The 17,534-nt window shown below is 33.9% G+C and overlaps 3 protein-coding genes across 9 annotated transcripts; 1 reads left to right on the top strand and 2 right to left on the bottom strand.

The window, feature by feature from the left end:
• Position 1: 1 nt before the first annotated feature.
• Positions 2-1,307, bottom strand: LOC126864762 (uncharacterized). 3 transcript variants are annotated; one of them, XM_050616441.1, is made up of 3 exons: positions 1,163-1,307; positions 443-542; positions 2-326 (listed from the first exon to the last, which is right to left on the bottom strand). In XM_050616441.1, exons 2-3 carry the CDS (start codon positions 537-539, stop codon positions 160-162), a joined length of 264 nt encoding a protein of 87 aa, XP_050472398.1. In that variant the 5' UTR covers positions 540-542; positions 1,163-1,307; the 3' UTR covers positions 2-159. The 3 variants fall into 3 exon arrangements, with proteins under 3 accessions (XP_050472398.1, XP_050472397.1, XP_050472399.1); XM_050616440.1 differs by lacking the exon at positions 1,163-1,307 and adding an exon at positions 918-1,101; XM_050616442.1 differs by lacking the exon at positions 1,163-1,307 and adding an exon at positions 612-909.
• Positions 1,071-2,454, top strand: LOC126864759 (peroxisomal membrane protein 2). The gene is made up of 5 exons (XM_050616437.1): positions 1,071-1,219; positions 1,294-1,389; positions 1,501-1,648; positions 1,728-1,847; positions 1,936-2,454. The coding sequence occupies exons 1-5, from the start codon at positions 1,122-1,124 to the stop codon at positions 2,023-2,025; spliced, it is 552 nt and encodes a 183-aa protein (XP_050472394.1). The 5' UTR covers positions 1,071-1,121; the 3' UTR covers positions 2,026-2,454.
• On the bottom strand, positions 2,323-17,534 carry LOC126864746 (serine/arginine repetitive matrix protein 2). Of its 5 annotated transcripts, none has more exons than XM_050616407.1 (10): positions 17,367-17,534; positions 16,518-16,759; positions 16,096-16,200; positions 10,900-11,178; positions 8,993-9,118; positions 8,838-8,916; positions 7,959-8,014; positions 5,835-7,808; positions 5,580-5,750; positions 2,323-4,301 (listed from the first exon to the last, which is right to left on the bottom strand). In XM_050616407.1, exons 2-10 carry the CDS (start codon positions 16,745-16,747, stop codon positions 4,151-4,153), a joined length of 3,171 nt encoding a protein of 1,056 aa, XP_050472364.1. In that variant the 5' UTR covers positions 16,748-16,759; positions 17,367-17,534; the 3' UTR covers positions 2,323-4,150. The 5 variants fall into 5 exon arrangements, with proteins under 5 accessions (XP_050472364.1, XP_050472365.1, XP_050472368.1 ...); XM_050616410.1 differs by having other exon boundaries at positions 4,166-4,314; XM_050616409.1 differs by lacking the exon at positions 2,323-4,301 and adding an exon at positions 4,644-5,266.

Below are 17,534 nucleotides of genomic sequence, written 5' to 3'. Positions count from 1 at the left end.
ATATATTGAAATGGTTTGCTTATTTATTTTTATTCTTTGTATCGTTTTGTATCATTGTATTGTTCATTTTACAATACAAATCTTTATTTATATTACATTTATTGTTTCAGTAAAATAAAGAAGTCTTTTTTAGTATCAATCTTAAAATAATACCATAAATTATTTCTTTTTCAACGTAACTGCTTCCTTTCTAGTAAGTAATCTTTTTCCTTCCAAAGCTTTTTCTCTCAATTCATCTTCCATTGCTTTGTTAACTGTTTTTGTAATTATTTGTTTTAACTTATGTGTTTCTTCAAATTTCCTCTTTTTAGGTTGAATAGGTGCATCTATAAATAAAAAAATTCAAACAATTTTTGTTAATAAATTTACATATAATTTAATTTTTTTACTTACAATTTACAACGTTTTATTTTATGGTAGAAGTTTATAAAAAAATACTTACTATTTCGTCTTTGAATACCAGAACTCTTTTTGTTCTTACTTTTTCCTTTTACCGTCGATGGCACTTTAGCTTTCACTTTTAATTTTCCTTGGACCATGTCCTAAATATTTGATGAAAAGTTTACTAATATTTGATATACAGTTATAGCACATAATACATATGTACATACAGTGTATATACACTGATACTACCACACAAAACCTAACCTCGACATTACTAAAAAGAATATATACGCATTTTAATGTAAGTTAAATACATGTTTTATAATCATGGAAAAAATATTACAAAAAAATAGCGGTTATTCTTTTTTTATAGGCTATATTTGTTTTTTAACTATCTTACGTCACTGTCGACTTATGTACTATGTACTATGACCAATTTTGCAATCTGTTAAATTATGATATTTTATGCATTATTTTAAACTTATTTATTTTATTGTGATGTAATTTCAGATAGTACAATAAATTAATAATACTTTTAGTTTTAGTTTGGTCGTGTTATATGCTAATAACTTGCCAGATCAACGGAACTTGTATGTGTGGCATTTAACTGTTTGTAGTGTTCACTACAATTTACTGTTTGTTATCAGATCGTTCGGTTCATACTTTGACGAAATACCACGTTTAACTCTCACTTCCTTTTTATCACTTATTTGATATAGAGAAATAGAACAATCAGAATGGCTCTTTCTAAGCCTAAAGATTTAATACTTCAACTTACTTCTGCTTATTTCGAACGTCTTTATACGAGTCCGCTGAAAACTAAAGCGATCACTAGGTATGTCACAGCGAATACAGATTACGTTCCACTTTTAAAATATATTTTAAAGGGAATGTTATTTGTTCTTTTAGTTGTGTCATCGCAGCTCTCGGAAATTTTATTTCGCAAAAAATATCTGGTGCAAAGCGTTTCAATGAAGACAGTTTCCTCGCATTTGCTCTCTTTGGGTAAGTTTCAATAAATTATGGACTAAATCAAGTACTTAAGTACTTGCTAGTATAATTGTAATGTTTCATCAAAAAATTATTTGTCCTCTCAAAGTATTACTTCTTTTGTAGGCTATTCTTTGGAGGCCCACTTCCACATTATTTTTATACATATATAAATCCATTTGTGAGAAACCCTTTAATTCTTTTGTTAATAGAAAGATGTTTATATACACCGTGTTATCAGGCATTAGCATTATACATGTTGTCTATGTTTGAGGTATGATCTATTTATGCATGTCAATTTGTTTCCATCACTTATTGTCTTTTCCAACTATCCGAATTCCTTTTTGTTGTAGGGTAGTTCACATGATGATGCTTTGAAACAAATGAAAAAGTTATATTTGCCAGTACTTACTGCAAATTTAAAATATTTAACATTACTTCAGTTTATTAACTTAAAATATGTTCCACCAATTGTAAGTTCACTCGAGTATTTAATAACCTAAATTAAATTACTTACTGAAATGATTTCAAAATTAATACATATTTAACAATCTTTTTCAGTTACGTGTTCTTGTGGTAAATCTTATTGGTTTTTGTTGGGCTATATATCTCGCACAACAGCGTTCTAAACAGACAAAAGCTACAAAATAACATCAGTGGAGCAAGATACTAACATATTCATATAATAGAGATTTAATTTTTATATTACTAAATATAAAAAGGATATACTGCTTATGGGATACATATTTATCAAGCACTACATATTTTATACATAAATTATGTAAATAATTTCTCATTCCAATGTTACACAGTCTAGTAATTATACTACTGTACGTTATAGGCAGTTTTAAACTGAACACTATCCTTACTAGTACCTAAGCTGTGGTATAAGAATGGTTATATATATATAAATGAATTTTGTATGCTTTGTAAAAGAAGGAGAAAATATTTTAAGCTTTTTAATTTAATCACACAACAACAATACAGAGTATATTACAGATATAATCAGAATTTCTTTCATTTCAACGATGGTAACATTTGATGGCTGTAAATTATGAATAATAAATATTAATGTCAAGAGCCATGGTGTGCAAAGATAACAATGTTTTTCCTTCCTACGTTCGTATAAATAACTTCCACTTCATAATTCGTCAGAGTTTTGTAATATTGTAAAACGCATTAATCAAATAATAGAATGAATTTTCCAGACCTTACATATATTAATTTTAAAATCAAGTCTTTCATGTGATAAGTATCTACATATTTATGTTTCAGTTTCGTTTCATAGATATGCATCAAAGGTGAATTAATGTTGCAACACTATAGCAATTGACATTTTTTTCAATAAAACTGAGTCAGTCATTATGCAAGAACTAATTCTACATAGTTTTTCCTCCTAATCATAAACAATGTAGACTTTCCAAATATGATTTTTTAACCCTATACATACATTTTCAAGACTTAACTTTGAATAATCAAGACTAGTCTAATTATGTCTTTTGGTACGCTGCCTGGCCTTACAGCCAAATGAAAACTTTCTGACTAGCATTCAGATAAATTGAGTATTGCCAGTAAACGAAACTCTAATAGTTTAACATCACTTTTATACATTTTTCTTGTCTTCAATTGACAAATGACTAGCTATTCATGATATAAATAAATAAATAAATAAATATATATATGTAAGTCAGAAAATAAATAAATTAATATAGCAAACGAGCATGGTGCTGAGTCTATACACAATAATATATATGTATATACAAAAGGAACAAGTGTAAAACATTGCACTAAAATATGAATTACTTCCTTGAAAAATTAATAGATCAATTTGAATAATATTTCAGTATGTTAATTACTAATGGAATGTCTAAAATTTGACTAGCTGGTGTTTGTATAACAAACAATTATATGATTAGATAATCACCCGGACGTTGTACTACTAGAGTAGTTTTAAATGAACCTTCAAATAATAGAATTGCTACTGAATAATGATGTGAGATCTTAAGAAGCTGCAATCAACATATTTCATGATGCTTATAATCATCATTGTCTTCTTATTGCTTAAGTACGTAGATGTACATAAGTCTACGAAAAACATTATTTTATGAAGACATAAAATTCACAAGATCGTGAGACAATATAATCGAGGAAGATAATGTACTTCCAAAAATGATGGTGTTATAAAATTTTGCTATAAATTAGTCATATATCCTATTATTAAAATATCTTATCTCTGGTTACTCTTGCACATCTAGCTTTTAAATCATGTTTCAATTCATAAAATTGAAAGATGAATGATAGACAAACTTAAATCTTTCATTTCTTTGGTTGTCTTAGTAATGATATAAATATCATACTGTAAGTACATTAAAATCATTCTTACCTAATATCTGACTAAAATAAAAATGGAGCAATAGAAATAACGTTAGTGTTACTAATACTGAAGCTGATGGTATTACTGTGAACCATCATCGATGAGTATTATTAAGTTACGAGTTACGAGATCAAACATGTAAATGCATATTAAGAATTTACAAAGATTTAAAGATGATGCACCAAACTCAGAATGGTGTATTATCTTTGTACCTTCCTGATACGAAAAAATACAGTGAAACCTTTCTTTACAATCGTGTCAATTTCCAACATTATAAACATGATTTAACATGACGTAAGACATGATGTTAGAAAAAAGCATCAAAGGACCTTCATGATCTGCACCATTCTAAATCTGATACATGAAAGGAACGTCTAGTCTTTAGGGATTCGCTCAATCGCTTCAACGCGTGTATGATGGACTTCGACTCGGGGAACAACTTGATCGATGACTTGGACTTGACCAATTACTATGTCTGCTGCTATCTGAACTACTCGGTGACGAAGGTGGTGTCGGAGTAGGTCGATGATATGGAATTGGTCGTTTCCTGGCGCTAAAATTAAGGACTATTAATATTATGATAATCACACAGTTATATACAATAAAAAACGTTTGTTAAAAATTAGATAAAGATATGTTAATCGTAAACAACTCTTACATGAATTAAATAATTTAAGTAGATATTAATATATATTATCATTAATAATAGATATTGAAAAAAAGATATTGAATAAGTGCAAAATAAACCATGCAATGCAACAAAAGAAACCATGCAAAAATAAAAATGTGTTACTTACCTTGCTGTAATTTTAATAAAGGAAGGCAGTGGATTGAAAATGATTCACAGAACACAACGAACAAAAATGTATATCAAGAACTAAAGAAAACAGCTTGCTTTTGTAGCGGTAAATACATTTTATTCGTGACTGACAAAATAAAAGAGAATCTCTACTGTAAATATGTCATTTACAATAATTTATAAGGAAGATACACGCATGCTACGTCTACTCATATTTAGAACATTTTATAAGCAATTAGATACAAATGAAAAAAGGGGGAAGAAAAAATCATACAAACATAAGTATACTTGACTGACTTGAAACGAAATTCATATATAAGTTGTGACGGAGTATACTTTCATTTTACATAATGCGGGTAATTAGATGCGGGGAGTTCGCTAATTAGACACATTGCATAGTAAGTGCATATGAGTGTCGAAAGTAGTTCCTTAGAAAATTATTGAATTGATACTGATAAAGTTTTAATGTGCCACAATATGCACGAATAATTATAATTAAACTACACCATTCTTTATGCTTAATCATCAATGATCATTAAACTAGTTTTTACGGTTGCAGCTAAAATTGCTTTGTTTCTCTTTCTTTTTTCATTTACTTATTAAAAATGAAATTCGGTATGCATCACATGTTTACTACTACATTATAATTATAGGAAAGTAATAGAAACATCTGTGCGAAGTCGTAACTTTATCTTCTATGCCTGTCCCTCGATCTGTCTCTGTAGGACACAACACAAAATAGCATTAATAAAAGAACGTCCAAGCGTGAATTCATCGTAAACTTATCGATATCGTCGCTTTGCAAATTGCTTATTATTAATCGGAACTTCTTAAACAAGTGAGCGTTTCAATCGTGAGATGGATACATCGATGATGAATATATAAAATCAAAAAACGAAAATAAAAAATAAAAGTCGAAAGAAGATAAACGTTTCTACGTTTGATACAACAATGTGAGCTTACAAGATTTGGCGTGGTGCGCTGTAAAACCTGATGCTACGATATCGAAACTACCGTTGTATAGATACCTACCTTGTAATACGACGTCTATCTAGAAAACTAGGTGAGCCATGACGTCGAGGTATCGACGGAGACCGAGACCTACTAGAAGCTGAACTGCTGGACGTTGAACGAGAAGACCTACTAGAAACACTGCTTGATGACCGCGATGAACTAGAGAAACTTCTACGACTATGCCTTGAACTGGACACAAAATAGAAATACATTAAACAATTTCTTATAAGAATGGAGTAAAGGAAATACATGTAAAAAAGACTAATTATTCACCTTAAAGAAGAACGTGAACTACTCCTACTATGACTTCTCTTCTCTTTATCTCGCGACAGCCTGGACAATGACCGCGAACGGCTCCTTGACTTCTTCGATAGCGACCGACTTCTAGATTTCTTCGACAGTGATCGACTACGCGATTTCTTTGACAAAGATCTGCTTCTAGACTTCTTCGATAGAGATCGGCTCCTGGATCCTTTCGATAACGACCTGGTCCTACTTCTGGACCTTGATTTTTCCGGTGAATGAGACGGAGATTTTTTTGAACGTGACGGAGATCTAGATACAGATCGTTTTGATTCCGAAGAAGACCTTGACCTGCTCAATCTCTTTGACCTTGCTGGAGATTTAGATGATTTCTTCGATCTTGATGGTGATGTTGGAGACCTGTGTCTAGGAGATGCCGATTTCTTGCTTCTTGATACAGAACGCGATTTTTTGTCTCTGGAGACGGACCTTGAACAATGCCGAGGCGATCTGGAAGACCTTTTCTCCAGTGACACAGATCTCGTGTACGACCTGGAAGGTGACCTGGAGTAAGACTTATTCCTCGGAGAATGCTTTCTAGAAACAGGAGAACTCTTTTTTGAGATGACTGGTGATGCAGATCTTTGCTTAGATTTGTTACTAGGAATCGGAGGCGGGGATTCACTTGGAGAACGTAATTTTATAGTAGTGTCTTTATGGGAGATAGATACGGGCGGTGAGTGTGAGGACGATTTGCTCTGTGACGAGTGTTTCCTTGAGGCAACTGGCGAATTCTTCTTGGTGATACTAGGAGACTTCGAACGATGATTTGTCTTAGCAGTCATGCTCGGTGACCTTAAGTCAACCTTATTTAAGATTGGCGGCAATGGAGGGGGCGATTCACTCGGTGATCGTATTTTTATTGCAGCCTCTTCTCTAGTCAATGGCAAAGCTGGTGAGGGTGATCTGCTGGACACTGGAGACTGAATAGCAGGTAAATGAGATATAGGAGATTTTGACTTAGATTTCTCTTGCACAAGACCAATAGTATTTTGTACCATTTTGGGCGGGTCATTTGGTAAAGCTATATCCAACACGTTATCTTCTTTCTTCTCAACTTTAATCTTTACTGGACTTATTACCTTCTTACCAAGAGTCTCTCTGGCTTTCGCGGCTAATCCACTCTGTAATCGCTTCAATGTATGCATTTCTTTCATTTTTTCTTCGTCCTCTGCTTTTGGTTCATCGTCTGCTATATCTGTTTCATCTTCGCTCGAGGAACGTAACCTAACTCTTGGTGTAATTGTTCGCATTTTTCTCGCTTTCGAAGTTGACCGGGATTTCCGTTTGTTATCGTGATTCTTCTTTTGATCTCGTTTCTTCTTCTCTTCTAATATGTGTTTGTACCGTTCCGGATTTTTCCGTACGGGAGAATAACTCAAAGTAGATCTTCTAGATCTACTTCTTGTTCTACTACGACTTCTACGACGATCTCTAGATCTTTCTCGTCTATCTCTCTGTCTTCTGGGAGACCTGGATCTTCTTCGAGAATCGGATCTCCTGCGTCTAGGAAGTGGTGAAAATCGACGTCGTGATCCATAACGATCGTACCTCGATCGACTTCTGCTTCTGGATATGGAATATCTGTTGTATCTTCTTGGAGATCTCGAAATCCTTCTTCTCCTTGGTGAAGGGCTGATTCGTCGTGACCTTGAATATCTTCTAGGAGACCTTGCTCTATCAGCTTTACTTCTTGATGGTGATCTATGTCGCCTTGGTGGAGGACTCTTATGTACAGCTGGTGATTTATCCTTTTTCTCTGGCGCGGGTTTTTTAACGGGAGAATCTTTCCTCTTGGGAGGAGGAGTTTCGTTTCGACCTTTCTCTTGCTTCTTTGGTGAGCGATTCGATCGAGGCTCTTTCGTTGTGTTCTCCGTCTCATTGTTCTTAGCTTTCTCTACAATTTTGTCATGTTTCATAGACTTTTTCGGCCTCTCCGGAGAACTGGAAATTCATCAAATTTATATATAATATAAAACTATGTACTATTAAAAAGGGATTTCTATTTGGGATTATTCAATTGGGATTATTGGGATTATTATTTATCTAATTATTTGACAAATTTATGTGAAAAACTTTGAATTTGAAATTTACCTATCTGACGAGCTGTCGGATGACTGATGCTTCTTCTTGACAGGTATTTTTTTCTTCTAGAAGAAGAAGAGTATGGATTACTATGTTAGACAGGATTATCTAGCGAACATCAATCATGCATATGTACTTGTCAGTAGGATAAAAAAAGAAATCGTAATTGTTCAAAGATTCTCTGGAGTCTGCTCATTCGCTCTAGTACAAATTCAGAAGATAAAAATGGACGAAGTGTTTTAGTTGAAGAGATGTGTCCGCGAAAGAAATATAATTGAGAAAATAAAAAAATCAGAGAAGTTGATAATGTAAACGTTACATACTATTTTAATATTAATCTGTTTGCATTGCACCTAGGCCAGAGAACAAGCAGTCTCCTATTCGTTTATTCTCTCGTAAACGTGATGGTGCTTGACACAAAACGAGTGAAAAGGCAACAACAATCGCAAAAATTCGTACGAATAGAAAAATTACAAAATTATTATTACATTGAGTAGCGGCATATCTGGTACTCACTCAGGGAATATATCCTGTCAAATGGCGCTGATAATTACAAACAATACTGAGATTTACACTTTTGAAATAATGACTGTTAACTTGAAATCAGATAAAAATCTTTACAGAAACAAGCAATGAATCATGCTTATTCAAAGTTAGGCGGCAACACAAAATATTTTATAAAATCCAATGTTCGATTAACAACTAATAGGAGAAAAATGAACGTAAAAGTAAATGTCACATGCTCCTGTTTCACGTGCTAAGGTATATATATATATAAGGTATATATATATATATATGGATATAATATAGTTATAAATATGTATATGTATAGAAAGAGAGAGGAAGATAGAAATTTCGTATCTGTTTCCTTAGCATCATTTTCCCTACCTCGTGCTTTTCTTTTGCCTCTGCCTTTGACTTCTTCTTCTTTTTTTTCTTTTTCTTCTTTGACTCAGTTTCGGAAGAACTAAAAAATTAATTATATTAATAATTAAGTATGTATATTAAGTATAAAAAGATACAAATTTTAGAAGTTTGATTACCTGCTATCATCTGAAGCTTCACTAGAATCACTGTCAGAGGAACTAGCCTCAGTCTTCTTGTGTTTCTTTTCCTTTTTCTTCTTCTTGGATTTTTCTTTCTTCTTGCTACCCTTCGGAGATTCCGACCTAGGAAATTCGTTCGTAGTTATTCTAAAAGTTTCACTATAAATAAGTTTAATTTTTTTTTTTTGTTAATAATATTTAATTTTTTTAATTCTTGCAGTGGGCGTCTTCCTGTCGACAAGTGCATACCTTGTGCTGACAATAAAGAAAGCTGTAGTACAATGTATCCGTGTGTGAAACAAATACTTTATTCTAATGATACAAGCTACCTGCTGTATTCGATTAAAAAGTAAGAAATTCGGAAAAAGTAGCAGTTGAGAACGCGTAATTCCGGGCGAAATTTTTACACTGATCTATCTCAGCATCTGGATAAGGTATTCAATTTAAAAAATGGATACTAACTTATATACTGATATATATGTATATGTATAGGAAATGCAGTGTGTGAATATTTTAGTAAGTATCGATGTAGAAAAAAAAAACGAAAAATCATATATATAAACATATTTTTTTCCAATCTTTCACTGCAATCCCAAGTGAATTAAGTAATAAAAAATATAAGTACAACGATACATATATAAGGTGAAAATCACAATATCGGGCTATAGCTAACAAACCGACTACATAATCACTCATTTGGAAGATTTGGTTTTTCATACGTTCTGCGAGATTTTCTTTTTTTTTTCTAACTAGTCACCGGACATTGTGCGTTATGTAAAACCAAATCTTTCAAAAGTTACAAAAGACGAGTATACAAAATATGAGGAGTATTGATATAATATGGGATTAGCATTACCTTGATAACCATCGATAGGGACGGACTTGTCAGAAAAAAATAGAGAGATGACATTAACAACAAGCTTTATCGATAACAACAACAAAGATAGAAATGCATGATTTACGCGTCAGATTACGTACAACGTTATTTGTTAAAAAAACCCGTGTATATTTTGTATAATATCAAAGTAAATGTTTGCCCACTGTTTTCTTACATCATTACATTGTATCTAACAAAAAATCTTGCTGATTACTAATTTTTGATGTTACAGGAATTCCAGCAATACAGCAAACATTTACCCTCTAATTATGCCTATTTAGACAAATACCTAAATATATTAGACTCGACTATTTTTCTTTCTTTCTTTTCTTAATACAGATATTTTATATCGTTTTTTTTATTTTTTCAAGTATATCTTTTATTTTCTTTTATTACTTTTTTAATTTTTTAAACTTTTTTTTTGGAAAGTAGACGCGACGACCACACTTACCTACTGAGCCTACTGGGTAGGCACTCAGTCCTCCTCAGTTCTGTTTGAAACAGAGAAAGGTGTATGGGACATGAAATAGTAGGTGAGTCATGAGTCAGTATCTGACAAGAGGTGTGTAGTAAGCAAATGAACGAGTGTGGAACTTGCGATAAATGAATAATTAACCGGGGGTTAGGAGAGGAACTACTACGGGGGATGGTCCGTTCGGTCTTGGAGCCTGGATTCGTGTACACTTTCTCTCGCATGGGACAACGATACGAATTTTTTGTTTAAATAATTCAAGTCACACATAATATATATCATTACATTGCACTATAATAACACAAACAATATTGTACACTATTTTATTACTACTATACTATAGTATGCTGTAGTATACCGTTATAGTACTACTGCTACGCTATAGTATACAGTATACGTATTTCTTTTAATATACAGCAGTACAATGTAGTAATATAATTACTACAATTTCCTTCATCTGCACTTACATTATCTTATTTGTCTTTATTTTGGCGGATTAATTAAAACATCGAATCCAGCCTCCATTGACCCGTGCACCATTACGTTGTCTTTTACCTTTCCTTCTTGTGCTTCTTTCCCTTTTTCTTTTTAATTGCACTACCGGACCGTTTGCGTTTCTTCTTCTCCGGGACGGACGTAGTGTCCGGAGCTGGACTCGGGGTCCGTACTAATTCATACACTTTGCTCGCCGCCGCTCTTGCCTCAGCCTCGCGCGCGTGCCTCTCCGGATCTAGGCTACTTCCCTCCACGAAGAACTCCGATATCCCGAACGCCTCGCGTAGCTTTGCATTTTTCTCTTGCTGCGCCTCGGCGATCTGATGTGTCTCTCTTACACTGCAAGAAAAAGTTGTATTGTCATTTTCCATCAAGCATAAATCTCTTTTGTACGATGATACATTAAATCAATAACAAAGTAATCTCGCATCACGTAAATTATTTGAATCCAAACGATTAATACAATAAATTAATAATAAAAATTTTAAAATTAAAATCTTTTGATCCAGAAAGAAATCTTAGATTTTAATGATCACTGCCGTGTGATATAGTCGCTTAAAGGCACTGGAAACTTTACTCAGTAAATCATATGCGAACACATTGACCCCGTGCACCGAACGTATACCAAGTTCGCACATAAACCTAGAAACACGTGGCCATCAGATCTACTCTTCCAGAAACAGTATAAAAAATGTCTGTGATCTAAAGAATATTTTCTTTCCAACAAGATATTTTTTTCCACGCGAGATAAGAAAAATCTGACGAAGTAACTGTACTATGAATAAAAATAAACACATGTCGTGGAGGAAGGGACGAAAACAGGTAACATGACCTATTTTGATATTCTAATCGAATTTGATGACGCGACGAGGAAGCAACACGACGACACGGGGATGAAACGAGGGAAATTCGTACCGCGTTGAAATTTTCACCGTCATCGTCGCGCGAAACCGGACACACTTGGTGGGCCGCTTTAGTTCTGTGAAATTTCGCGACGATCCATAAAGCGTGTAAAGAGATTGACGATGGAGGAGGTGGACGGCGTGTCCCTCGGTGTAGCTTCGGCGAACGTCGATGAAACCGTCCGGACAATGCGGCAAGGCAGTGACATAACACCGAACAGAGGGACTATACCGAAGAGAAATCGAGGTGGCCCCTCTTCTACCCCGCGAGTGAAAAGCAGCAAGCGAGGCCGGGATCGGCCGAGCTACCCCTACGCCAACGCTCGAGCGCGGATCAATACAATCCAGCTGTTCTCTTTTCTGCTATCCCTTTCGCGCCACTACTCCTCGCCGCTGCACGCTCGAATTCAGCAGCCAACCACTTGCGAAGTATCGCTAAACGGAGATCAAACGGCCAAATAATTCTTATTTTTTCTTATGCTTTTTTTATTTTTCTCTAGTCACCCTTTAACAGGCTTATTTAATTGAAAGAGTTTGATGGTTGATTTCGTTCGAAATGATGTGAATTTTTTGGTAATTATTCTTTTGAAAGACGAGATATTTTATATTTTAATATATAATTTTTTTTCTTCTAAATGTTCTTTCTTTCTTTATGCAAAGTAGAGTTAAATAATGCGAGCCTTTGGTAGTCATCTTTTTAGAAAATAGGTATATTGTACGTTTTTTCCTTTCTCTTATCTTTCTGTTTTCCTAAGATGGAGTTGAATCTGTTTTCGAATTATTATATTTAGAATAATTGAACGAAGTATGTAGTATCGTAAAGGTAGTTACTTTTGATTATTATGGCGTGTTAAAGGGTAACAGTTGTTTACAGGGAAATGTTTCCCTTTCGCGTGGGATTGGGGGTCAACAGTGTGAATCATCCCCAAATAGAACTCAAAGAGAGCGTTTGCCTTTTTAATCCCCCCAGTTAATCACATCTCCTCTTTGCTGATATTTTTAGGTTTTGAATTTCTGTCGAGAACTTTTTAAGTTATTAACTTTCTAGTTAAAAACTGTAAAATAAACAAATATATTTATAGCAATGTTTGAATAGGAAAGGAATATGTAGCGATACTTTCCTACATTCTATCAGCTGTGTGCCATTAGACGTATCGAATATCCATGTACAATAAGTAGAGACGATAATCTGTGGTCAGAGAAACCCAATTCCTTCAGTTAGTCTTTCTATCTTCCCACGGACTTCTCGAGAAAGTTAATTCAAATTTAAAAATACAATCATTTTAAGTCTTTACAATAATGATTATGTAGAAAAAGAATTTTCTTAAAGCCTAGAAAAATTATTAGAACGTAGAAACTATAATTTTTACCTTCGATAACTTTTCAAAGATTTTTATATAATGTAAAAAGATTTTATCTCAAAACAATAAATTTTCACAGGTGAAAGGTAGACGGCAAAAAATCTTAAAAATGCATTAATCGATAAAAAATATTAAAAAAAAAAAGGATGAACATTTACCATTTTTATAGTAATGAAAAGTAAAAGGTTCATGTCTAAACAAGATAAGTTGCCACAAATAAAAAGCAGGCCATAAAAACGTATTATTCAACGTAAGAAAAAATTATACACTTAATAAACGTTCGTGACAAATTCACCTAACGACGGAGCGCATGTTGCTTCGCCGTCCGGCGAGGAGGTGGAGTTGTATGCGCTGACAACAGCAACAATGCTGTCGCATCTGCAGCTGTGCACGCTTCTTTCCGTTCGCCACTTGCAACTTTCGTTTTCGCGATCGTTTCATCACCTTCTGTCTATCCAAGAAGAAATTTCCTCTCCAGAGTGTCTCAAAAAATGCTCGGCCATCAGCTGGACCTCGTCCACGAGCTGGTTTCAAAGGAGCTACTGTCACAGACATAATCATTCCTCGATTCAAAACTCTCGATAGAAAAAACTCCTCCTCTTCCTCGATTTTTTTCAATTAACGATATATATAAATTAATCGAAACTTCGATCTTGTTGCAAACTCTCTCTTCTATTTGTAATCAATATTTTTCTTGATCCCTTCATTGAAATATACATTTTGGTAATTCTTTCAAGTTTCCTTTATATCCATTACATAAACGTTTTCAAATTATGAGATGTAACATATTATAAGATTTTTTTTTTTAGTTATAAGATTTCTGAGAAGATTTATAATATTGTATTCGGTATTTTCCCGATATAGTTACCAATAAATTTTATCTCATTTAGCCGGCAATTTGCTTGGTCAGCCACTGGCAACTCTAGAAGACAAACTAAGGGCTTGAATAATTAACGGCCGGGTAATTAGATGAGCATTAAGTACGATCGGCCGCTAATTTACGTTAAGGAGCTCTACCGGTCGGGCGACGGGCATGCGAGTAGTTCCGATGCAGCTTAATCCCCTTCTCGAGGCAGGCTTTGACAGTTTAGGCGGTCGGAAGGGGGTTGAGGGTTGGAGGCGCAGGTAATGGCTTCCTCCCCCGATTACACCAGTACCTTATTCAGAACCTCTGCTATCCTACCGAGAACAATCATCCGGCAGCGATGATGAAAACGTCACTTTTCGTCTCTGATCCCTTTCTTCTCTTTTTCCTCTTTTCTCTCTTTCCCTATCTTCTCTTGTTCACGGAGAAAAATTCCTCGTTGCTTGATCGATTATTTCTCCGAACAGCAATCGTCGTTGAAACCAATCTCTTCTTAAAATAACAAACTTTTTGTTTGGAATTATTTGAGAAATTTCTTTTTCGTGTTAATTTCTCTTAAACTTTTTTAAGTATTTCCTCTTCAATCTTGATTGTATTTTTGCTCTTAGATTTTTAAGAGTTTTATATAATTAGTAATACATGTATATTGTATAGAGATATATATCTTAGTGACTCGTGTAAGAATATAGGAATATATCGTAATTTCATTGTAGCTTACATGCTAAGGAAGACTTCGTATCAGGCACACTATAGTCGCCGCGCCTCCACTCGTACACGCTGAGTGCACAGAGAAGCAAGACGTCTTAATTAATTATTGTCGATTCATCGACCTGGAGACACATGGATTTTTATCATAGAAAAATGTCGGATCCCATTCAAATCTTCCGATTTCTCTTCTCTCGTAATCAATTCAAAACACGTGGGAATTATGCTCTTCTGTTAAATCTTCTCGCTCTCCCTCTGCGTTAGAATCAGGAGTTTCTTTTTACCCTGAATCTTTTTCTAATACGTTCCTTGATTTAACAAATTTTATAATAAATATGCGTATCCGTACGGAACATGTGCGTAAATTTAAATCGGAATTGAGATTGGATTAATACACGAGTACGAATGATTTCTTTTCCTCCTCCGAATTCAACCTACGTACCTTAAATTACACTTAACACGCCAACTTATCACTTACGATTAATTAAAACATATAATATATAATATATATATATATGTATGTATGTATATATATAATAATCTATACGCTAATGGAAGACTTTTGTGATTTGTTTGTTTGCGAGTGTATCACGAAACCGTTACATGTTCCCTCCTGTTTTTGGTCTCTTTTTTTTCTTTTTTGATTTTTTTTTTTTCTTCTGACTATTGGCCAACGATTCGTGTACTCGACGAGAGTCGACGACGCGTAGCGTCGTAACGCCGGTCCATCCTCGCACTGAGGCGGAAAGAGTCGAGTATGAGAGATGCTGGAACAGAACTCTCCCTCTCTCTGGCTCGACCCTTTGCGTATCTCTGTTTCTCTTTCTGTGCACCTCCGTATCTCCCCCCGTTCGTGGGTGGCGCCGGCGCTATGGGGTACGTCGATATCGGCCGCGTAATATCCCTGAAAGCCGACTCGGGAGAGAGAACGCGACTATGTCTCCACCCTCCAATAATATTGGGTTTAGCGGGAACCTGAGCTACCGATCAGAAGCTGCTGCAGCCCCGACATTACATTTACACGAGTTCTAGCCATCGTAGCTATTAGATCTTTGTCTCGAAATCTCTTAAAACTTTCGTTTTCAAAATTTTCGATATGCGCGTTTTGGAACGACATAAATGAATGGATTTAGAACGAATAGTTACGTAAAAGTTTAAATTTTCATTGAATTCGTGGTTTTTAAGTTTTTTCTTTTTTATAAATAAAGAGGATCTTAATATAGTCTTAAAATAGAAACAACCTAATATTGCTATATCATTTACATACCATGCAATACTATTTGCATGCAATTTTATATCATGAAATTACTTGTAGCATATTTAAAAATGCAGCTTATTTACTTTATTTATTTATTTTGTTCGATCATATTTTATATAATATAATCATATAGAAATGTATTAATAAGGAAGAAAATGTACTTACTTTACACGACCAAATTCATCTCTAGATATTGCTGGTTTGGTGTCAGTTCCCATTAACATGGATCTGTATGATTCTACTTTCTTTGTTACCTCTTCGGATGTAAATCTATAAAGCACAAAGAAAGCAAATAAAGAAGAATTCTAGCATTTGTTTAATTATAGTTAGCAGTTTAGTGAAGAAATACACTGCATAGAAAGAATATATTGAAGCCAAAGATAAGCCAAATCCAATTGAAGTTCGGAATCTCATTTACTATTGGGTTCAAAGGGTCGATGAAGCTCTGTATTTCTTTCGTACATAATCTATATCTAATTTTTAAATTTATTTCTAAGAAATATTTATTTTTTGAGCAATTATGATATTACAATAATATAATCAGATTTATGTACAATATTATTATAAAAATAAAGACATGTACTTACCCTTGTTCCTCTAAAACATCTGCCAATTCTGCACATTTGACTTCAACTTTCCTTTTTCTAACATGATCAAGAATATCTTTGTTAGGTTGCTTATTTAGCTGATCTAATTTTCCTTCATCTGTTTTGTAAGTGACTTTGTCTTTAGTTTTGCGTACAATTGCCCAATTTCTTTGGACATGACCATTTGTTCCAGAACCTCGTGGTGTTTGTAATCCAATTCCATTGTACATCTTGTATTATACCTAGAATCATAAAATGTAAAAGGATTCTAAAGAATAATTTATTAATATCGACGAATATTAAAAAAACAAACACATATTTGGTAAAAATGAATATACATAAATAAATTCTTACAAATATTATTTAAATGATATACTAATTGAATTTAGGTAATTAAATAAGTCCATTCATGTTTATTATGTTAGAATAGAAATTTTCAGGGATAAACTTTACAAGAAAAAAAATTTCAAAGAATGATACTATATACATATATATTTTTGTTGACTAAGAATCACGGGAACATTTCTGTACATAATATAGATTAACGAGTGTCTTAACAATGAATGACAGTAAGTGCACAATAGGCATACTGGTTAGGCATTTAGAAACCTGACTAAAGATCATCTTTATTGGGGTCGCGGAGTATATTAATAGAATTCTTCCAAGTGTCCAAAGTGAAATCTTAACTAAATCGCGACGAATCGATCGACAACGTGACATGATTGAACTAATAACTTTGGAAGGAACGGGCAGGTAGGTTAGAATAGAACACACGTAAATCAATTATCGATCCGGTGAACGTTGCGCAAATTTCACAAATATACACTTTGCGTCGTCGAAAAGCATTACCTTTACATTAGTGACACCACTGACAATCTTGTTGTGTCATGCACGAAACTGTCGATTTTCAAACCCTTCTTAAAACGAAACCAATTAACGAAAAAACACAACCAGTAGCGCGATTCCTGTGGCGTTACCGTTTTCACGCGGCAGCTTTGCAACGTACCGTACGGTGGC

Source organism: Bombus huntii, chromosome 4 (assembly GCF_024542735.1).
Source record: "Bombus huntii isolate Logan2020A chromosome 4, iyBomHunt1.1, whole genome shotgun sequence".
NCBI classification, from domain to species: Eukaryota; Metazoa; Arthropoda; class Insecta; order Hymenoptera; family Apidae; genus Bombus; species Bombus huntii.
Note: the sequence above shows the minus strand (reverse complement) of the source record. Positions and strands in the feature narration are given on the sequence as shown.